The sequence below is a fragment of the Andrena cerasifolii genome, chromosome 9, assembly GCF_050908995.1.
Source record: "Andrena cerasifolii isolate SP2316 chromosome 9, iyAndCera1_principal, whole genome shotgun sequence".
NCBI lineage: Eukaryota > Metazoa > Arthropoda > Insecta > Hymenoptera > Andrenidae > Andrena > Andrena cerasifolii.
Window position 1 is genome coordinate 175,277 of NC_135126.1, and position 24,834 is coordinate 200,110.

Below are 24,834 nucleotides of genomic sequence, written 5' to 3' on the forward strand. Positions count from 1 at the left end.
CCAGACCCCGGTTCGTCCACGATATCCACCTTCCTAGCGGCTCCCGGGGATACCAGACCCCGGTTCGTCCGTGAAACTTTATCTTCCTAGTGGCTCCCGGGGATACCAGACCCCGGTTCGTCCACGACATCCAACCTCCTTATAACGGCTCCTGGGGATACCAGACCGCGGTTCGTCCGCTACTAACAAACTCTAAAAAACAAATTCAATCCTCGGCCTCGCAGCCGCCACTCTCATTGCCCTCAGCCTCGGCTCGTAACAATCACGTATTTATATAGAATTCCACCTAAGAGTAGACGTACACCCCTACCGATATGCGACCGATCTGCGCAGCTTCCACGAATCTGACACACGTGAGATTGGTCATAGCAATTTCCGTGCTGGTTGCCTACCAATCAACAGTATATTCGTGCGCGGAACGAGTCTACTCGTAGATGGAATTCAGTACAGGTAATTGTCATCTAAATAGGGTTCAATATTCCTATAATGAATAAAACATCAAGTTTATTGCGAATGCAAAAAAGAATGAGGATACATTTTCAGTATACTTGCGATTGTAATATAGCATTTTGTAACAACATACAAAAGGTTTGAGTTACTTCTTGACATAAAATATTTGCAGCTTTGTCTCCTAATGCCGCTTGAGCCGAATTAACTCTACCAAGCTGTAACAGTAAGCCTGTTGTATCATCAGCTAAAGGTGGAAAAGCTAAACATATACGCGCCAACGCTGGTAGAACAGGCATAAACAAAATTACTCGATCTTTAGCAGACAGTACTCCTAAAAGAGTTATCAAAGTATTAATTGCTAAACGTGAAACACTTAAAGCCTTTGGTAAAGCATATTGAATTGCAAGATGTGAAGCCAAATCTACAGCAAATATTTGCTTTTCCGGTTCCGGTTGAGACAATAATTCAGGTATCCAGTCAAGACAAATGTGCATAGATGGAATTCCAGTAACTGTAATAGGCAACAATTCCCGCGGATATCCCTGCACATGAAAATAATATGTGTTATAAACTATTCATACAAATTTAAATATATAAATACAAATTTATAAATAAAACTTATTATTATTATAGTAATTAACATGTAATAAACATACTTGAAAATGGACCAGTTTAGCTAAAGATGGATCTGCTATGAACACTTGATGCAAATATGAACAGATAATACTCTGAATTTCTCTTAGTGACCACATTTGTCCTGGAGTTTCTCTGTCTTCTTCAGTTTCTAAGCATACTTCTAATAATATTTGAACGGCTGCACTCTCTTGACCTGCTACTAAAGCTATTCTCAAATCTTCTCTTTCTGTTTCACTTGATAGTTGTCCAACTTTTTCTGTTAATGGTTTGTCTTGTATGTGCCTAGCTAACTGACACCGGGAAGCTGCTAATGCAGCCTGCAAAATTCTAAAAATATTGAATACAAACAATATATTAGCGATAAATTCACGAACCTTGTATTGGCGATAATTGCACACGTTGTAAATTTATAAAAGTTTACCTTAAAATCACAGATAAAATTGGAGCGCACCTAAAAACTCTCGTATCACATCTCAAAACTTGTAATGGATCTAATACAATATTTTCTTGTGTCAAGAAAACATTTTTTACGACAGAATTTTCTATTAATAGGGCATTTATTGATAAAACCCACAAACATCTTGGTAGAACTGTATTCAGTCTAAGCCATACTTGTTTGTACAATTCTGCAAAATGAAAATAATATTTTCAGTTATTAAAATTGAAGCAATGTAGTAATAGTATAAGTTTAATATTTCCTTAACGGGGTACATAGGCAGACTTCTGCTCCGCCTTACGACCCTCCTGCTCTCTTTTCCACTTTATCTCTCTTTCGCTTACGCGTAAGCTCGGGGTTTTCCCACTCTCGTCCGCGTTGTCAGGGACTATGACAGACCAATCGCTAGCCTGGCTAGCCCGTCATGGGAGCTTTCGCAGTGTCTCCTTGACAACGGAAGGCGCGCTGCGGAAAAGAAGATTGGAAAGGGAAGCAGGCGCGTAAAGGGTTCCTACGCTGGACCTGGTTACGGGGGCAACATTATTTTACTCGGATACTTTCTGGAGGGGGAATACCTACAGGGAATGGTGGTAATATGTGCGTGATGACACCGTGACGTCACTGACGCATCGCTGCCTACGTCAAGCCAAGCCAAGTGATGTGAACGCGAAGCTGAGCGACTAACAAAGCGAGTGACGCCATTACGCACGCCGTGACGCCACACTTTCAAATCAAATGGTACAGTACTGTACAGTACTTTTCTAGACGCTACGCGGCACAGTTGTGAATTGTGCCGTTTTTTATAGTTCCACAGTGTTTCATTAAAGTTCCAGTATGAGCAAAGAATCAGGTAAGAGAAATATTGAATACTTTTCCATCAGTATAATTTTAAAAATCTTCATTTCTTGAAAAATTAAAATATCTTTTTCAACAAGGAACATTATGTTCATACCTTCCTTCTTTTAATATTTATTATTTTCAATTCTTTTAATATTGAAAGTATTTACCGTGTTCTCTCTTCAAATGTGAGTACCAGCAGGTCATGAATAGGCCTATACCTGGTGCTCGCAACAGTGTGTATTGTTCTGATATTAAAAATATACTAATAATGGATATTTTATACAAATATAGATACCAGTGTTGCTGGACCCAGCGATGCAACTATTACAAGCCCCGATACCAGTGCTGCTGAACCCACCGATGCAGCTATTAGAAGTTCGGATGCAGAAACAGATTCAAGTAATATATATCTTTAATTTAACTTTCTTTTTCAATGATTATTTTATTGAAATTGTTTTTAATAGTTTATTAATAGTAATTAGTATTTTATGAATAGGCAGTGCTGACAGCTTCATTTGCCCCTCTGCAAAGAAGGTACACAACCATTTTGCCAAAGTTGCTTGAATGAGCCAGTTTCACTCGTGGCTTGAAGAAACTGAGGATCCATACAAAGCAAAATATACAGTGTGCTGCAAACGTTTAACAGCGGCTTCATGTGTATTAAAAAGTCACGCCAGCACTAATTGTAAGAATTTTGCGCTAAAAAATAGGATAAAATTATCCCTGACGTGACTTTTATATTTTTTACGTTTATTTAATTTTTTCATTTCTGTTAACTTAATTATGATAAAAAATTGAAAACTGTTTATTTGGTACTTTATTTAATGCCCTTTTAAGTTTCTAATACAATTGTTTAATCGTTCGCCATCGAGTCGATTACGACGATCATTTTTTTAAATTTTTATTCTCGAGAATAGTTGCTCACCCGCATACGTACTGAAAAAAGAAAATCCATCTCAAACGAAGAAATATGCGGAGGAGATACAGAGTTTACAAAAAGATTTCAGTTTGCGATTCAACAACTTCCGCGAAAATCAAACAAGTTTTGATATTTCTTCATCACCCTTTAATATAAATGCTAAAGCTAAAAGAATTCCTGAAGAATTTCAAATGGAGATAGTCGTTTTATAAAACGACACAGAATTAAGGAATAAATTTCAGAATGAGTTATCTTATTGAGTTTTATAAGCGGTACTTTCCGGCCATAAATTTCCATTGGTAGCTACCCACTCCAGGCAAATAATAAGCTTATTTGGCAGTACGTATGCGTGTGATCAACTATACTCGAAAATGAAAATTATGTAATGAAAATTTGTAAAATTAATAAATGTTCAAACAGGTCTCCCTCTGTCTCTATGCAGTTTTGGAGCCTTCTGATGGAGGAATTGCGAACATTCTCTAACACCCCTTGTTCTTTAACAGCTTCAAATGCCGCGATTATCCGTTGTCGCAATGTTTCTACGGTATCAATTTGAATTGAGTAGACCTTCGACGAAGCAGGCTCTCTTCGCGAGCCGCATTGATGTTGAGTAATACTCTTTAATTGGTAGTTGCCAAAAATTAATCAGGCTGATCGGCCAGAGCATTTCGCTAGGGTCGCGGTTTATGACCGTATTGTCCCGCTAGTCGACGGTAGACAACGGTTTCCTACAGTTTCGGGTAATTTATGGCTTAGTTGGTTCCGCCTCGTAGCAGACGTGAACTCAGGGTATCGGAAAAGGGAAACAGGATTTTTTCTTTATAGCAACTCGAAGACTTTCTGTTTCTCTTCTCTTCGGACCCTTTCGAACCAAACACGTGGTGTCTGCTGCCTACCTCCAAGCAATGGGTACATTAGCAGTAAAAGGACGGAACGCAGACTTTTGTAAAAGTGCACGATAGTCCGTTCGTTGCACTTCTGCGAAGCACGTGTGTTTCGAAAATGTGCTGGCTTCTTTTTACCTGATGCCTCTTGGGCTGGTGGGGGTCAACTCATAATGGAACGAGAGAAACTATTTGGGGGTAGAAGAAGTCGCTTGGAAAAAAAACCTTTTCAGTCAGCAAGCAATCGCGTCGCAGAAATGTTCTCTGCTCAAGAGTATTACTCGAGGTTCTGAGTGTACCCCCCGAACAACGGGGACGCAAGTGCTGCAGTGTGAGAATTTGCGCAGGAATACCCACGGCTCCGAAAGCCAAGTTCTCATTCATTTCCACAAATTTTTATAACGTAAGAACAACACGTTCCATGAAAAATAAATTAAGTGATCAGTGTTAGTAGGCGTACAGTGAAGTGAATATTCGGTAAATTAACCCGGACGTTGGGACCCTCAACTTTGGATGGTGTCGTGTACCTGAGATCAGCTGTGCATTCGGCGCGTCTGTCGATGACCAGGATCGGTTCAGTGACCTAGTGACTCAGGTTTTCAAGCTGTAGGTGAATTTCCGAAAGGGTGAGTTTTAGTTACATTATTGGCAACTATTATTTTTTAAATTTAACGCAGGCTATGGCTTATTTGCGGCGAAAATTCTCCAAATTTCCGTACGTAAATTTTTCTTCGCAGTTTTTAAACGGACTTATTCATTATCAACAACAGTGTTGGCCGTTATTGAACTACGGATTTTTATCATAATAACCAACTACGATCACTTTTCGTTCGTTCCCTGTTGCATACCTTTTCGTTTGTACGTTATTAAAAAAGGAAATTTACGTGTTCCTTATCCTCTCACTCCAAATAATTATTATTTTCGATTCTTCTAAAAAAAAAAAAAAAAACTGTGTATTCGTCTTTTTACGTTACACATGATTTTCATCCATTTATCCTTTATTCATTATTCACTTGAAATGCCAAACAAACCATGGCAAAAGGTTAGATTTTTTCGTTACGTCTTTTTCAATTGTCATTCTACGCAATTTCTTTCGATGCATGCCGCCTTGCTTGTTCGTAGCCGCAGCGCGGCCCGGCGCGCGGCCACGCTAGCGCGAGAGCTCCAGCGGAAGACTCGTGCTCTGATTGTTCGGGCTTTTTTTTTAATATCTCGAAAACGAAACCCCAGACCCCAAAACGGTTAAGGACTTTTCGATTTCTTTTTGCATCAGGATATTGCATGTTCCGGGATGTCCCTCAATTCAGAGACACCCTGTATACATTTGTATGTTTGTCTGTCGCCTAAAAACTCTCGAACATTAAACTCTGGGATCACGAAAAGTGCCTCAGCTTATTATGTCTGACTAATCCAGATGAATGTGATCATTGTCACCCCCCCCCCCCCCAAAAAAATAAAAAATTTTTTTTTTACAAAATCAGAATCTAAATTTCGGACGAAACCGAGTAGTAAAGCTAGTATTACATATATTTCAATTCAATTTATTAGAAACAGGGAAGTAGAGGACCTTATATTTTTCAATTACCGATTAGTACCACAATTCATCGCAGGTGGCATGACAAGCATGTGACGTCACCTTAGCTTCGCATTCACATTACCACCACTCCCTGTAGGTGTCCCCCCTGCAGAAAGTATCCGAGTAAGAAAATGTTGTCCCCGTACCTTGCGCTGGACAGCGCTGCTCTACCGTACCGTCTCGCTCTCGTCTCACTTGTCATTTTTCTCTCATCCGCCTCTCTCCTTTCTCATCACCCGCCGCACTGACACGCACACCCCTCCTCGCCCCCCTCTCCAGCCGTTGCCTGTTGGGCTATCGAGCAAAAGGTCGAAAATCGTGAAAGTCCCGAAATCAGCGATTTTCGACCTTGTTCTGCGATCTTTAAGTGTAGCTCAGAGTTAACCGATTTTGATGAAATTTTAGGCATGTATACAACTTACTTCAATCTATAAGCGATTATTAAGAATAATAATGTGTAACTAAACTGTAGCTTTCGTTACAATTTCTAATTTTACACTCCTCACATTAATTAAAGGATCACCTCTAGGAGCCCGAAAAATATGGGCAAGTTCACATGGTCATAACTCCAGTAAAAACAGTCGTATCGATATTGTGAAAAATATGGTTTCAAAGCGTGGAATCTCTACTTTCAGCCACTTTTTTCAAATTTTAGATGCATTGCTTTTCGGCAAAGTTATAGCATTATAAACAGCACTTGGTCAATTTTAAAAAATTTTTTTCAACTTTGCGTTGTTCCACAGGGAGTATGATTTTTTTTACACAAATTCCATTTACACCAGTTGAAAGTTGTCGTAGCAAATTTCTTGTGCGATTTTTTTGTTGGCCGAGTTATTCAACTTTGAAGTAAAAACCGTTTTTTTTTACTTTAATTGCTTCTAGTAAGCGAACGAATCATCGTGGAACGTTCATAAAAAAAACAATAGAAAGATCAGTCTTTTCTCTTTAAGACGCATCTTCGACTTTTTCGATTCGGTTAAATTTTCGGTCTCTGATGTCCGTTCCAAATTATTTTCTCTTCATCTCGCTGTATCTTCGCGACGGATGATCGGAACATCAACGTCTTAAGCTCATTTTAAAGCGGAGAGTCTGTCGATTCATTTGAGTGCCACCGGAACCCGCTGCGATAATTTCTTACCTGTGGCCTTTAAGTTTGAATTTACCGTTTCGGAAAAACCTACGCGGTGGCTTCAGCGGCCGCGTGGATGCCGTACCGCTGGCATTGGCACCAACCGATGGCATATCGCGTGGAGGTATGTGTCATATGTGTGTGCACACATCGTCGGCGTAACTCGGCTCGCTTTCGGATGCTATCGTCACTTATGCCGACGGGTGGAGATACGATCAAGAACGCTCGCTTCCGCGGGGACGACTGACAGTGTGACATATTTTGTAGTCTTCTTTTTCCGAAACGGTAAATTCAAACTTAAAGGCCACAGGTAAGAAATTATCGCAGCGGGTTCCGGTGGCACTCAAATGAATCGACAGACTCTCCGCTTTAAAATGAGCTTAAGACGTTGATGTTCCGATCATCCGTCGCGAAGATACAGCGAGATGAAGAGAAAATAATTTGGAACGGACATCAGAGACCGAAAATTTAACCGAATCGAAAAAGTCGAAGATGCGTCTTAAAGAGAAAAGACTGATCTTTCTATTGTTTTTTTTATGAACGTTCCACGATGATTCGTTCGCTTACTAGAAGCAATTAAAGTAAAAAAAAACGGTTTTTACTTCAAAGTTGAATAACTCGGCCAACAAAAAAATCGCACAAGAAATTTGCTACGACAACTTTCAACTGGTGTAAATGGAATTTGTGTAAAAAAATTCATACTCCCTGTGGAACATCGCAAAGTTGAAGAAAATTTTTTAAAATTGACCAAGTGCTCTTTATAATGCTATAACTTTGCCGAAAAGCAATGCATCTAAAATTTGAAAAAAGTGGCTGAAAGTAGAGGTTCCGCGCTTTCAAACCATATTTTTCACAATATCGATACGACTGTTTTTACTGGAGTTATGACCATGTGAACTTGCCCATATTTTTCGGGCTCCTAGAGGTGATCCTTTAATTAATGTGAGGAGTGTATTTGACTTTTCCATATAACTCGGAAACGAAAAGTTTCCCAACTAGCGATTTAAATCACTTAAAGAGCATTAAATAAACTACTAAATAAACAGTTTTCAAATTTTTGTATAACAATTAAGTTAAAAAAATTGAAAAAATAAACATTAAATAAACGTACAATAATAATATATTCAATTATAAATCATTAGAAGGGGTAATTTTTTCTGTTTTTTGGCGCAATTTCATTCCAATATCTTTTATAGTTTAAAAGTTATACACGAATGTCACTAACTAAGATGCAGATACGGATGAAATTTTTACTCGACGGAACGGAAGAAACTCCTTTCGTTGCTCGTTGAATAAAGATAACTTTGATTATTCGAGCCTCGAATTACGAATCAATTTTGTTTTATCTTTTATTCGCAATTCAAAATGTTTATTTCCATTATGATTTTATCGAACTTTATTCCCCATGATAGTATGCGTGCAGACCATTTGTACTGCGAAGTCGTTTGAGTTAGGTAGGATACCGGAGATATGTAGAAGCTCGTGAAAAAAAACGAATCGAGTGCCAGTTGGGGTTCGCACAGTTCCTAACACTGTCCATTTTGCTTCGAAGAATGGTGAGAAAATATCTGTCGTTAAATTGATTGGGTACAATAAATTTTCCACCTCAATTATAGTAAAAAAAACATGCTTTTATGACAAAATATGCTCTAAACAACGATGCAAAATGACAGATCTGAACCTGACCGGAATAAAAGATTGTTAACATATGATTGACTAAACTATAATACCTTTAGGTATTAAATGCATAAGTTTTAAAGAAATTTGTATAGTACCAATTACAAATTTATAAGAAATGGGTTTAGTACAGGGCTCTCCAAGTTCGCTCCCGCGGAAGCTTGGAGTTCTCCCACTCTCGTCCGCGTTGTCAGAGATACCGCGCGACGCTGACCGCGAAGACGCTAGCCCGGCTAGCCCGTCATGGCAGCCTTCGGAGCGTCGCGCGGTCTCCTTGACAACGGGAGGCACGCTGCGCCAGAGGAAGATTGGAAGGGGAAGCATTCGCGTGAGGGGCCCCTACGCTTGGGAGCCCTCGTTTAGAAATACAGCCTGAGAAAGTTCTTGAGACTAAGTATACATGTAATAAGGTGAATGTCCCAATTTCTGCTCATTTCAGGGGTTACTCGTCAGAAAGGTGTAAAAAATTTGTTTATGATCAAAATTTGCAGAGTAATTGATTAATTCTTTAATAATAAATCAACCAGTCGAAAACTATTTAAGAAAGGTATTTCAAGATGTTTAGCTACTAGTAATTTGTAATTAAATATAATGCTTTAAATGTCCGTATTTCTGCTCACGAAAAATAGCGATGTACGTATTTATACTCACCATTTGTACCAATTTCTGCTCACATAATATGTTGCCTTTACAGGTTAAAATAAGTTACATATTTTATGGAGATGTTTTATAACACAACAGTAAAGCATAAAATAATGATAAACAAAAAATGAAATGCCTTTGAATAGAAATAGAGGTTATAGCATACAGTGAGCCGCATTAAAATTCAGATACAGTGGTACTTGGAAATATACTGCTGTGTATCTGTAGTAATTCTGGAAATAAGAGATTCGTGTTTTTTTTTATGATTTAGTACACTTATTCTAGTTGCTAAAAACGTAAGATTTTTTTATTTAATTTATACATTTTTCTTGTTAATCAATGGTAAACGAAATAATGCCTAATTTTGACATCGCAAAAATATTCGGACATCACGTATGCTTCGCAGTTTGGTCGTCCTGTTAAGTCAGTTAAGTTGCACGTTGGCAATATTTTTAAACACAACATGTAAGCACTACCTTGTAGACTCAGTTTCATTTCAACACTCATTCATATCGCACGTATTTTTTGTGAAAATGGTACGTAAAGGTAAAAATACGCCGATCGATACACGCAAACTCGTTATTTATAATCGCGAATAAGAAAAATCAGTACATTACTAAATTTGAGTAAGAGTACTGTAGCAGACATTATACGGAAATATAATCATGAGGGCAGGATTGAATCTGTTGCTCAAACAGGTCGTCCAAAGTTACTCGATATTCGTGACATACGTAATATTATTAGAAAAGTGAGTAAAGAACCTAAATTAAGTGCACCAAGGTTTGCAGCAGAATTGTTTGAAGAGGCTGGAAAGAAAGTTCATTCTGGCACAGTTCGTCGAATGCTCAATGAAAGTGGACAGAACGGTACAGTTCCCCGAAAGAAGCCATACATTAACAATGTGAATCGAAAGAAAAGATTACTCTTCGCCAAAGAATACATTTCTAAAGAAGAAACGTGGTGGAAAACTAGTTTTTTGCAGATGAGAGTAAATTCAATACTTTTGGGTTTGATGGCCGAAAACTGATAAGGCGTAAAGCCAATGCAGCTATACACTAAAAATCTCAGACCAACACGGCACAGTGAAACACGGTGGAAGAAGTGTGATGGTTTGGGGTTGTATTTCGACTACTTGAATGGACGAATTTATTTTCATTGATGGAATTACAGATAAAAGTAGATATTTATGTATTCTAAAACAAAATTTACTTAATAGTGCTATTAATATGAACATTCGTAACAGTTTGAAATTTTATCAGGATAATGACCCCAAACACAAATCACGTATACTTCATGAATATTTGTTGTATAATTGTCCAAAGGTATTGCACCCTCGTCTACAGTCACCAGATTTAAATCCGATCAAAAATTTATGGGATTACTTAAATCATCGAATCAGAATAACACCCATATAGTCGAAAGACGAATTAAAATTACTTACAATTAACTGAAGAATGGTCACGTATTCCGTTAGAATGGTTAAATAAAATTATTTTTAGTCTGCCCAAACGTTTAAACCATACACTTAAATGAAAGGGGCATCCAAAAAAATATTAAAATTGGTGTAATTTGGTTAACGTATATGTATATTTTACATAAAAGCATTATGCTTTGCAGAGTATCCGAATATTTTTGCGACGTCAAAATGTGGCATTATTTCGTTTACCATTGATTAATAAGAAAAGTGTATAAATTAAATAAAAATATCTTTCGTTTTTAGCAACTAGAATAAGTGTACTAAATCATAAAAAAGCAACGAATCCCTTATTTCCAGAATTGCTACAGATACACAACAATAAATTTCCAAGTACTCCTGTCTTCGAATATTAATGCGGTTCACTGTATATAGTTGAATTGTGAGGCTATGTTGCTATAATTTTGGTGAGTAGAAATGCGAACACGACGGTGATTCACTTGACCCTAAATCTAAAAACCTGTTTTCTACTTAAAATAATGAAAAATAGTAAAAAAAATCTACATCCAGAGCACAATACGGTATCTGTTTTTGTTATTAAATAAGAACTTTTACTGCAAAAACTATTTTCTGCCCAATTATCGAATACCAATTGTGACCCTGTTCATTACCACAAGCAGCTAAAACACGGTCGAAAAATCATGAGACTCTCATTTTAAAAGTTTTTCGTTGCTTATGCTGCACTTTGATTAGCCCCAAGCTCGTGCAACACTCGTGTAAATGTTCAAATAATTTAGAACTATTTTGTTGTAACTATAGTACAAACGCTTATAACAATAAGAAAAATACGAAATGAGCAGAAATGGGGACATGAGCAGAAATTGGGACATTCACCTTACATAACGCTTAATGAATGCTCTTCATTGAACTTGAATAAACTTGTTCTTAGTATTTTATAAATACAATTATAATAGAACACTTTTAACATATGATTACAAAAGATACTGAAGTAAAACATTACCTTGAATATATCTAGGAACTCTTGAACTTAACGTTGCTTTGAAATAATATATTATGACTTCAGCATGAGGCCAAATATCACTTGGTTTCATTGACATCAATTGTCTTAAAAGTCTTCCCGTTCTTGATGGACATGTTTGAATATGTGTAAATGTCTCAATTATCATGATGTCAGTAATTTTAACATCCTCATAATTTGTAGCTGTAGAATCTATGTTAATCATTTCATTATCAAGCCAATCATCCACTAATGATAGATGAGGGAAATGTGTTGCCAATAGTCTGAGAAGAGGGGAGAACAAACCAGCATAATTCATTTGATCTCTTTGAACTAACTGGAGCAGATATTTTATTGGCAACTCTGACAGGAATTCAGTCGAATAGGATTTAACTTTTTTATCCTGAGATATGAAAGTGTGCATATTGGATAATCTGACATCTTCATACAATAGTAAGTAATAAAGTAATAATAGTTGCGATGTGAGAGAAGGTTTTGGAATATCAATATCGATATTGTCTGTTTCACATTGAGGAATGTTAATAACACTTTTCTTAACCCCGAAATTAGCAGCAAAAACATTATTCTGAAATACTCTCCTGATTTCATCTTCAGTAATTGGTTTATTTGTGTGTTCTGATATTTTATTGTTTGTTACTAAAATCGAATTGACATACACTTCCACCAAAGCAGGGAGAACTGGATGCAACGGTGGAACACTGTTACAAATTTGTTTATAAATCCAATTTTTGATCGGTACTCGATGCTTTGCAAACGCTCGTGACTTCAACAATTGATGAATACAGTGTACAGGTAAAAAGCCTGGAATGTTCGCATTTAAATTGGCTGTGACTGGTACCTTGACGGCATGAGAGGTGACAACTTGTTCAGTAAATATCTCCTGCATAAAGATTTGCTTCATTCTAGTTAAATTGTTTGGTCTAATTGGTATTTTCATCCCCAAAGTTGCGCATACAAGTTCACATATAGCTGATAGCTGATTGCTATGAAAATGTATAGCCATTAGAAGTAACATTTCACCGAAACTTGCTGTCACGCCACTAGCGCTTTCAAAATAAGCTTCTTCACGAACAAGCCACTGCACCCATTCTATACTTCGTTTTTCAAGATTATGATGCCCTATTAACGAAGAGCATGCAATCAGCATACAAAGGCCTAAAGAAACAAATCTTACACCAGCTGGTGACGGAGGAGGATGAGATGTTAGCAACTGAACAATCATTGCTACTTCGTCATCCTGAAATTTAATACCTCCAATGCCTCTCAATGCACAATACAGGCGCAATAATGCACTAGCTTGAACAACTTGACTCTCTGCTAATTGACCTGCATTCTGAGATGTAATTGCTTGCAGTCGTTTAAGTAGTTCGTCTCTTAAAGATTGCAGTGCCGTATGAGATTCCCATTTACGTTTCTGACCATTTCTAATAAACAGTGCAATCCATGTTCTTACTTGCTGGTCACTGCCAAGCAATAATCCTGATACAAAAGCAACAATATCACTTTCTGATAGTGCATTATTCATGCTTTCATGTTCCAGACTTAATATAATCGCCAAGGCTGGCATTCTACAAAGTTCTACACACTTGGCTCTTACTGCCAATGCTTGACTTGGATTCATTTGGCACAGCATTGTCAAAGCCATTGTTCTAACTCTGCCTAATGTTGATTCTTCTTGTCTTTCTCCATTGGCTATTAAATACGTACATACTTCAAAGAAACTGTCAGGAACATTAGCAACTATCCAGCAAATTATTTCTGGGCCATGTTTAACATGTAATAAAGTCTCGGCGATATCTAATACCGATAGCAATGTTGGTAACTCTGCGAGAGCAATGGAGATGACGTAACTAATTTCTTCCATGTATACAGCATTATCAAATAAATCAGATTGTTTGATTTGAAATTCTTGATTTTTCTGTAATTCCTGTACTTGGGAGGCTATATATAATAATTCACTTAAGACTAGCCTTATTCTTCTAGTTGACTCACTGCGTTCAAATTCCAAGGCAAGACCACTTTGCAACGATTGAGCAAGTACACTATCTCGTTGTAAACTGCCCAACTTTTGCCTAAGAAACAGAAACTCTTGTAAATTTATGTAATTGGAAACAGTTTAAAATTATTTATATTTATACTTATATTTATTAAAATATAAGCCTAACCTTAATTGTTGTTCTTTTCGAACATCAGTTTCCAATGCGTGAAAATCAATTGAAAGCAATGCAATTATTGAGTTTACTGATTCAATTCCAGATAAAATTGTCAAAACCTGTTTTCTTTCTTCCACGCATTCTTTAGTTATGTCTAAAGGAGATATCAGACTCATTCGAACTAAACACGGTAAAATTGGTCGAATTTCTTTGTGGGAACACATCGATAATTCCTGTATGTCTACATTTTGTATTGCGGTAAAAACTCGCGGTATTATATATGTACTTGTTTGCATCACAATCAATTATTATTAACGCCTGTTAGAAATCATTCAAATATAAAGAAAATGTACCACTTCTAAACACCATAAGATCTGAATTATGAATCGTTAATCTAAACCTGATTGTATATTTTCTGTAAACAAAAACCTTTATAAATATGTTCTATATTCATAAACTAAATAACTCTCTAATGACATTACGGAATGAAAATACAAGTAAATATAAGTTGATACAAGTCTCACAACTGCTCGTAACTAGTGTTGGCTAGAACCGTGATTTGTGAAACACGAGTGATTCGATCACGTTCATTCCCAATCACGGCGATTTTTCACAGTGATCCGTGATTTTCGTGATCGCTTCTGATTGGTGCAGACAGAACAGTGATTCGCGATTTTCGTGATCTGATTGGTGCAGGCAGAACAGTGATTCGCGATTTTCGTGATTTGATTGGTGGAAAGCATAACTGCTCTTTGCACGCGCCACATAACCCCAATTTCTAATTTCTCTTGAAACATTCTCAAGTCCTCACTGTGCTTATAGAATCTCAGTTGTATATTTTGAACCAATGTAATCGTTATTGATCTATTTAAATTAACGAATATTTCTTCACTTTAGTTAAAAAGTACAATGTTTATGTGAATACTTTAGCCAATCAAATCATTGCGTGCACACATTGACTATTTCTGAATGTACACAAGGCGCCAGGATCGGCTTCCCTTCGGAAATTTGGCAACGCTGCATGTAACTAGGTATAAATCAGCGGTTCTAGTGATATGCAACGTTGCCAAATTTCCGAAGGAAGACGTTTTCACGCTCAGTGTATATACTAAGTATATATTCGCTGAATTAGCACGCTTTGACCAAAGAAGAGATATAATAAGAGGCGTCACTCCGGGCGGAACCTTTGAAGTCCTTACTTGACCTTGGCATTTAAATTGGTTGTCTATTCGAGCGGGGTATTAAAATCGACTAAATGTACCTTACCGCAATTTGCTGATTATTGCCGAAGTTTAGTGTGGTTTACCGATCATTGCCGAATGGGCATTTAAATTGGTTGTCTAGTGATTTTCCTAGTTTATGTCTGTCCTTGTCGAGTGACGCCTCTTATTATATCTCCTCTTTGCTTTGACTGTAACACAAGCTATATTGAAGTATTTTATGAAAAATAATTCAATCAAGATCAAGAATTACGATCACAGTAAACAATTCACTCAAATTAAAAAAATCACGATCGCGGTCGTGATTTAACTTCATTCACGACCGTGATCGGGATTCTGCGATCACTGTGATAAATCACTGTTAGTGATTTTGCACTCCATCCCTATGTATGTACCATAGACATATATAGACGGAGCCGAAGCTGGGACTGTCGGCGAGGGGAACGGTAGGCTTGGAGGGGAAAATGCAGAGGTCAGATACAGGCACGTCGGATTAGCTTCGGAAACATTCGGCATGCATAACCACTGCGTTACCCGATTTCCCTGTATCGTTCCCCTCACCGCGAATCTTACACCCCCCCCTCAGCTTACGCTCTGTCTATATATGGCTATGGTATGTACCGACTTGAAGATCCCGGCGCCATTTTAATCTCAGTAAGATTCTCACTTTACAGCGGTAAATTTGAACGGTAATAAAGGTAGATATACGTAACGAATGAGTGCATGTATGAAAATTGAAAATTATTATTTTAAATAAAAGATGTAATAAAAAATAAACGTACATAAAACAAAAGGAAATGTATAAATGGCTCAAAAGAAGAAAATAGATAATGAACTGACGAAGTTAAAGATAAAAACACATTAAATATAAATATGAAAACAATTTTATTAAATGTAATAAAAGTACACGTATAATAAAATATAAAATTGTATGACAGATATAAATATTGACGTAAATTTAAAATATATATCGTGTAAAACTATGCAATTCATATTTAATACTTAAGCATAATATCCCAGATAGCACAAAACCGTTTTAAATACGTTTTAAAAAGTCCAGGTCGGACGTTCAGGATGTTTTGAGAACATCCAGAAAAGGTCCTAAAAACATCCATTTTCACAAACCAGAACGTTTTCAAAACGTTTTCAGGACGTTTTTTGGACTTTTTAAAACGTTTTCAAGACGGTTTGTAGAACGTTTCTAAAACGTTTTCAGGACGGTTTGTAGGACGTTCTTAAAACGTTTTCACTACGTTTTCTGGACGTTTTTAAAATGTTTTTAGGACGTTCGACGGTGCTGATTCGATTTAATAAAAATTTAAGCAAGTAAATGGTTTTCAAAATGAGATCAAACTCGATAACAATTTATTTAATTTATTTAGTTCAGAAATAATGAAGAATATATGCACTTACAATAGATACAAGAACATGTTATATGCTATTTTACAGGCTGTGAAATTTATAGAAAAAAATGACAATTCCCAGTTTGCCATTCTCACTGACTCTATGTCTGCTATTGACGCAATCAGAGCCTCCAGTAAAGGTGACCACATTACCCAAGAACTGCAAGAGACCCTCTATATTCTTAAAAATCGGGGCAGAGATTATTTTAATTTGGATACCATCTCATGTGGGTATTGAAGGAAACGAAAAGGCTGATTCCCTAGCCAAGTCAGCATGCTCACTACCAGTGCCTGACGTCCCTATCTCTGTGCATTACAATGATCTCAAAACCCCGATTCGTATTGCAGTCCAGGCCCTATGGGATGAAGAATGGAAAACGGGCAAAACCACCAAACTGCACCTGATTAAGAAGGATATCCCTGAAAGAAACGGAATCTGCTTAGAAAACTGGAAAGACCAAGTGACACTCACTCGATTGAGAATCGGTCACACTCACTTGACCCACCCCCACCTCATTACCCACAATGAACCGACAGAATGTGATGTCTGTAAAGTACGTGTCACCATTCAGCACATACTGGTCGAATGTGTCAAGTACTCAGCAAATCGAAACCAACATAAAATTGGCACTGACCTCAAACAGATGCTCACCGATCCGAATACCTTCAACAATGTGCTCAACTTCCTTGAAGACATTGGAATCCGACAACTGATTTAGCGTCTGTGCTTACCAGTACCTGAGATGTCTGAGCCCCAGGAACATTTTTCTTTTTTTTTCCTTTCTATTCTACTCCCTTTTCTTTTCACTAATTCGCACGATGACCAATTGATCTTACGCACCCAATGTAGTCGTTAATGACCATACAATTAAATGCGACTCTAAACGCTCAATTAATAAAAAAAAAAAATAAAAAAACATGTTAGTACGAGGTCGAATATACAGACAATACATTGAATTTTACAGTAATCAATATTGGGAACAGTAAAATGAGGGTGAAAGTTACATATTAAAACCGTTGCTACGTTTAATTTATGGAAATCTTCTTTCCCTTTTCTGCCGTGGCCAACTAAATAGCAATACAACGTCCATTGGGCATAAACGACGTTAACCTAAAATTTAAAAATTATTCAAACCCTAACCTAGAACTACATACCTTTGACCGCAAATACTGAAACACATATACAAAAACTGTACAAAAACGTTATGAAAGCTGTATAAAAACTGTATGAAAACAATATAAAAACGGTATAAAACCGGTTTGCAAACATTCGGTCAGAAACATTTAAACAAATGCTTCTGTGTTTTTGGTTTTCCATTGTTTCTTTCAACAAATGTTCATAAACATTTATATGTACCAGTGTGTATATTTATGTATATATGTATGTAGATTTAATTAGGCTTTACCTGTACGATCTATCCATTTTTGGTGGATCCTTGGTTTCCTTCAACTAATGTATCCTAATCTATCGACATTTCTCAAATGGCACACAGCCTCTTTTGAACGCCTGTTTCGGACATAACCAAAGCGTACTCTGGATGTTTTGAAAACTTTTGCAAAATACGTTTTTAAAATGTCTTCTGGACGTTTCTAAAACGTACAGGAAACGTTTTAAAAACGTACAAAAAGCGTCCAGGAAACGTTTTAAAAACGTACAAAAAGCGTCCAGGAAACGTTTTAAAACCGTCCATTTTCACAAATCAAGCCATGGACGTTCAGACATAAAATATACGTAAAATGTACGTTTTCAAAACGTCCTGTGCTATCTGGGATACAATGTATACAATAAATTCTGAATATAAAAATATATACAATATAAATATGAATAAAATACAAATAAATATTAATTATTTATAAACGAAGTGGTATAAGATTAGATTAATAATTATACATCATAATTTAATGAATGTAGGTACAATTTGAAAACTAGAATATGGAATTGTTATATTTACTAATATGATGTCATTGAACAGGTGAACCAATTTCTTTAAGCTGTAAGAAGTGTAGAAAATACATAAATATGTAACACTATCGTTAAAAAAAAAAACAATTGAAGTTTCTGACAGTATCTAAAATTTACTCCCTACCATGGACCTAAGAATTAAATGGACGGAGCACAAAGTCTCAACATGGACGAGGGGGTCCAATTAGTTGATCGGGAGGAGAGAAGTCGTGGTGGTGGACGGCTTGTGATTGGCGGAGTAGTACGCATGCGTCGCGCTTTATTTGAAATGGAATGCTAAATGCGTATACATATAGGGTATATTACAATTACGTCCAAATTGTCCACGCGGTCGCAATGTGTAATGAAAACCGCGGACGTTGCGGGCGATACCATATTATCAACTAATGATGGTAGGATGATAAAGAACGTATATACAAATTCGATCTGAACAAGTAAACATATTTATTTTTAAATGTATAAAACTATACATATGTTGTATATACATACAAATATACACATATATATTACTCATATGTAGGACAGGCTTTACCAAGTCTTAAGAAACCAAAACATTCAGGAATGTACCTCACTGCAATCGTTCTTAAAGAATTCTTATTGGTTCTTAGTTTCTAATTCTATTGATCACAAGTCCTGATACTATAACTCTCAGTCTCATATTTTTCGTAGACGTGATTAACTTAAAAATATTTTAAAACAATCTACCTAATGTCCGTTGAACTGAATTAAGTTGGTCATATATTGTCTAGGCATCAGCACATTTCTGCCTTCTTTGTGGATCTTTTGAGAAACTGAAAAAGTATAATGTTGCAATTACGTATTAACGTTTTAAACTCAACGACACACTTAACCACAAAAAAAATTAAAAGAGACAATATCTCTTACCGATGGTATGTCACTTTCATAGCATTTTCTTCGTCGCCACTCTTCATTCGCCATTCCTTTTTTAATCTGCATCGTCATAGAATTCATTTTATTTTAGTATTGGCGTTTACGATTTTAATTTATATGTTATGTACATTTGTGACAGGTTTTAAATTTAAAACAAAAACGAAAATCATCAACCAATCACCGATCGTCCACCTCCACATGCGCAGTATCACGCACCCCCCTTACTTATACGAGCTTAGGCCCCGCGGCTTTGTGCTCCGTCCATTTAATTCTTAGGTTTATGCTCCCTACATACATGCTTTGTTTGTTACGGTACCGCGTGATAAAACGTGAACGTAGCTTATGTTAAGGCAGCCACACACGGTCCAGTGGGCGTGTCAGGTCGGCCTGCGCAGGCAGGCCTGTGCAAATTGGTTGGACCGTGTGGATGCACTACGTCGTCCGGCCGGCCTGCGCAAGCCGGCCTGTGTAGGCCGGCCTGACACCCCACAGTGGTCGGGATAGGGGTAGTTAGTGACATTCATTGTTGTATAATTTTTAAACTGTAAAAGATATCGGAATGGCGCCAAAAAACATAAAATGAAAAAATTATTCATAATATAAACAAATTTGAAAAGTGTTTATTTAGTAGTTTATTTAATGCTTTTTAAGCGATTTAAATCACTTGTTGAGAAAAGTTTTAATTTCCGATTATAAGGAAAAACCAAATAGTACTATTTTAGAAATTGTGACGAAATCTACAGTTTAGTTAAACATTAGTATTCATTTATTATTCATTTATTCAACGGATTATTCATTTCAGCGTATTAAGAAATTCCTTATTCTTTATTGTATCGATATGGAAGTGATACCGATGGATTCCTTATGTTTTTCCGATGAAAATCATGCAAAATTTTATGTAAATCGGACTATTTTGAACAAATTCAGCTTGAAATTATATAATTCGATTTTTCATAAAATTTCCTTCATTATGGTCCGAATTATGTCGTTATTGGTTTTGGTTTCATCGGCGAAACATAAGGAATCGATAGGCGAAACATAAGGAATCCTGGACATTTCTGACTTTTTAATGGTATTCCAATACTTTCGAAGATCGAAAGCCATCAAATTCGGTGAAGCAATGGAGGATCCGGTTCTCGCCTCGGGGTACCAGGCGGCATCTCTTTGACAGGCGTCGCTGGAGAACCACCCTGTAGTATACATTCAGTAGATTTCGGTAGGAGAAAGTTTATTTTTCCTGCGCAATAATGACTGTGCAGGCCGACTGGAGCAAAATAGAAAAACGATTCGGTCGGCCTGACGCCACGGCTAGATCTGAACCGAACGCCACTTGAGACTCCCTATTCTCCATTGTAGCGTAGTAAGAAATTCATCATTTTTCATCGTATCGATATGAAAGTGGTATCAGTAGATTTCTGGCGTTCTCCTGATTAAAATCATAACAAATTTCATGCAAATCGAACTACTTTTACACAAGCAATTTGTATTCCTTATGTAAAAGTAGTCCGATTTACATGAAATTTGGTATGATTTTCATCAGAAAAAAATAAGGAATGCACTGTTGCCACTTTCATATCGATACGATAAAGAACGAAGATTTTCTTACTGCGCTGAAATGAATATTTCACATTTTCACCCTCGACTGCGGGGGTCGACCTCACTTCACTACGTTCACCCGAGGATTCATATCTGTTTCAGAAAAAAATAATTATTTATTCTTTATCATATCGATATGTAAGCGATGGATCCTTATGTTTTTTTAGATGAAAATTATACCAAATTTCATGTAACTCGGACTATTATTAACGAAATTAGCTTGAGGTTATAGGAATTAATTTTTCATGGAATTTCCTTCAGTAATTTCCGTGAGAACGCTCATGGATCGCTGATTCGCGAGCCTAGGCGAGTCGAAGCGATTCGTCGATCCACGCGCCGTCTGATTTCACCTTTAAGACCCAATTAATGTGATGGTACGCGTGCTGTTCGATACTTTATCACCCGCTATAATTAATATTAAGCAAGAAACTGATCGCTAGCCACAAGCTAGTCCAGAAGGTAAACTCCGAATAGACCGGATCTCCATAATTTTGGGAGCTCACAATTCTAATTGGTTGCACTTTTGAGGAAGAGGAGGGTCTCTCCTCTGTGAAATCGTCGATGGAACAGGTACCCTCACTGTCCTGACGACGTGGAGGAAAAGCACAGCCAGCTAGTCCTAAAAAATAGCCGCGATGATTGGACAGAGCGTCACGACAGGGTCGCGGTTTATGACGGTATTGTCCTGTGAGTCAGTGGTGGACAACGGTACACGCGGGTACGGATGATTACTAAATGTCGACAGAGCAATATACGGCTTAACTCGAAGCGAGGAAAGTCGAATTCCCCCCAAAAAACGGCACGTTGTCAATTGCCCCCTATTTCCACATTAGGTAGGCAAATGTTTCCCGAAGAATGATTCGGAAATAAGTTGTGCCCGATTGTAAACGAATAAACGAATTTAACTTCTCAAAATAAAAAATATCGATCGGAAGATCGGAAGACTGTCGAGCGTCAGTTCTGCAACTACCAATCGTGACTGCACCAAGTGCTTCGTGAAATTCAAAGAGTGTGGTGATCAATTATTATTATTGGAACAGAAAATGACATCGTCACTTTCTGCTAGACAGAAAAAATGCATAGAGGATTTTTTAACAATTTATAGAAGTGAACCATGCCTATGCAAAACGAATACTGAAGAGTATCGTAATCGTGACCTCAGAGCTACTGCATATTTAAAATTAGTCAATAAGTTAAAAGAAATCGAGCCATTTAGCACCAGAAAAAGTGTGGTCAGAAGAATCAACAACATGTGCAGCGCCTATCGGAAGGAGTTGAAAAAAATAAAGGTCTTGACCAGGACAGGAGCGGGTGCAGACGAAAGGAGTTTCGACGAAAAAACCGGGATCGAGGTAAGTTAAATCAAAGAATTTTTTTATGCATATTATATTTGAAAAATATGCACATTGTACAGGGTGTCCCACTAAGGAGTGGACAGCGCGATATCTCTTAAAGTATTGTCGATAAAAATATAAAAAAAATAGGGAATTGCATGGTTCGAGGGGGCCCATTTATTAGCGCGAACGAATTTTGTTTTCGATTATTATTTTAAAAGATACGATGGTCAAGTTCGGTTTTTCAAATGGAACTATTTTTTTTGAAGACCTGAGTTGATAGTGCGTTCCAAGACAAATTCAATAAGCTTTAATGTATACACTTTATTTCCACTGGTTTTTAAGATATTGCGCTTGCAAATTTACTGATTTTCACTGCAAGAAACCCCTCTGGAATGGCAAAAACCGGGGGCGGTCTTACTGGCGCCACGGGTGGCACTGCCTGTTGAAATGGATACTTACCTGCCAAAGGTCTACGCCAGAAATGGCAGGCCCAAAGGCTGGACAATTCTTTTCCGTCAGAAATGCTACTTAGGTAGGTACATCTGCGGTATCGAGAAGCGCATCGTTACTTTTATTTCGCACTTGCTTTTACGCTCGGATGGCCGGTTCTTTTGGGAGGGATGCAAGTTGGATTTTTTAGGTTAGGAGGAGTGAAAGTTGCTAGACTAAATTTCAACCATAGGGAGCAGATTGTATCAGAACCAATCCAACTTGCATCCCTCCCAAAAGAACCGGCCATCCGAGCGTAGAAGCAAGTGCGAAATAAAAGTAACGATACCTACCTAAGTAGCATTTCTGAAGGAAAAGAATTGTCCAGCCTTTGGGCCTGCCATTTCTGGCGTAGACCTTTGGTAGGTAAGTATCCATTTCAACAGGCAGTGCCACCCGTGGCGCCAGTAAGACCGCCCCCGGTTTTTGCCATTCCAGAGGGTTTTCTTGCAGTGAAAATCAGTAAATTTGCAAGCGCAATATCTTAAAAACCAGTGGAAATAAAGTGTATACATTAAAGCTTATTGAATTTGTCTTGGAACGCACTATCAACTCAGGTGTTCAAAAAAAATAGTTCCATTTGAAAAACCGAACTTGACCATCGTATCTTTTAAAATAATAATCGAAAACAAAATTCGTTCGCGCTAATAAATGGGCCCCCTCGAACCATGCAATTCCCTATTTTTTTTATATTTTTATCGACAATACTTTAAGAGATATCGCGCTGTCCACTCCTTAGTGGGACACCCTGTATGATCGAAATTCCAGTATGGTGGTCTGGGTCAGTTTTGGATCTGAAATCAACATCTGTCCTTAAACTGAGATTTTCCGTGTCAGGAAAGCACGTTCTCTTGTCTATATTCTTACCTACGATGTGGCATTTAGTGCAAGAGGAATAGCCGACAGGGCCTTTGCTATATTTAAGAAAGGACTTGGCAGGTACATCGCAAATAAATGATTTTATTTTTAAGTGATAAAAATGGTCGTTAATAGAAATTCCGTTACTAATTAAATCTATGGCCTCTTTGGCGAAATCTTCTAGAAAAAGATTGGCATCATTAGGCTTTTCAAACCCATGATATGTGCCAATCATACCTACTTCATTGTATCCTGCAATGCAGCCTAAAATGGGGTAAACTTGACTTTTGGAACTTTTACGTAGTGGTGAACCGTCCACATTGATGTTAATATAAATTGTATTGTCTTTGATACGGGATAAATCTAGAGACTGAGCGAGTTTTAAAATGGTGGATTCTAAACCAAAATGGTAATAACGCCCTGTTCGATACGTCTAATCGCTACAGTCCTGGGAGTTTTTAAAAGGGTCGTGGCATCCGAGGGTAAATGACTTGATATTGATTTCTTTAAAATGGGTAATAAAGCGTTAATGGCTTGATGCGAAATATTATGTTGTACAGCCCACTCTGATAATGACTGGGATAAATTGGGACTATCAGTGGTCTGAGAATTTTCGAATGTGGCGAAATTTTCAATTTCTTCCACATTCTCGAGAAATCCTACATCACTCTGAGTGATATTAACAGAAGGTTGGGAATTAATGCCAGGTGAAATGGCATTTGTAGTGGTACTGAGATCGGAAGATGTTTATTGGGAAACTGACTGTGAACAACTAGTGCCAGGTGGGAGTGATATGGGAAACTAGCATCTGATGATGTTGTGGCTCGGATTTCCTGAAGGAAACTATTTAGAGATCTTTTGGCGCGCATATAGTACTTCTTCTGCAATTTGATTTTGCCAGTCATTATTGCGGTAAAGAAGGAGATAGATAGAACTGACTTGACTGTATAGTCGGGAAGAGAATAGCGCAATGGAAGAGAATGGATATAGAACTTACGTGTAATAAAACCGGCCCTTGTATATCCTTGAATGTTAAAGAGACACAACACTTTGTAAAAGTAAATGTAGCTTGTTTAAAATGTCATCCTTTGCGTTCGACGGTTCAGCAGTAACTACCGTATCGCGTGCAGTCAGTGATCCAGAATCGTGGGTTTTCGCCCATGGGCGCTACCCCCACCCCACGACCAAGCGTACCCCCTCCTGGCGCCTGTACCGCACTACGCAAGCATACCCGTCCCTCTATCTGTGTGCCATGAATCGCCCGCACGGTCGCGATATATAA

The 24,834-nt window shown here is 37.5% G+C and overlaps 2 protein-coding genes across 2 annotated transcripts; both read right to left on the reverse strand.

Moving 5' to 3' along the window:
• Window positions 1-482: 482 nt before the first annotated feature.
• Window positions 483-14,380, reverse strand: Ints2 (integrator complex subunit 2). The gene is made up of 5 exons (XM_076819483.1): window positions 13,808-14,380; window positions 11,625-13,714; window positions 1,508-1,712; window positions 1,107-1,413; window positions 483-992 (listed from the first exon to the last, which is right to left on the reverse strand). Exons 1-5 carry the CDS (start codon window positions 14,089-14,091, stop codon window positions 540-542), a joined length of 3,339 nt encoding a protein of 1,112 aa, XP_076675598.1. The 5' UTR covers window positions 14,092-14,380; the 3' UTR covers window positions 483-539.
• A 9,023-nt stretch (window positions 14,381-23,403) lies between these two features.
• LOC143372879 (uncharacterized) lies at window positions 23,404-24,299 on the reverse strand (the record flags this gene model as incomplete). Its single annotated transcript, XM_076819495.1, is given in 2 exon segments — window positions 23,404-23,969; window positions 23,972-24,299. Coding segments are annotated over 2 exon segments (894 nt in total), but the record flags the coding sequence as incomplete, so codon positions are not given.
• Between the last annotated feature and the right edge of the window lie 535 nt (window positions 24,300-24,834).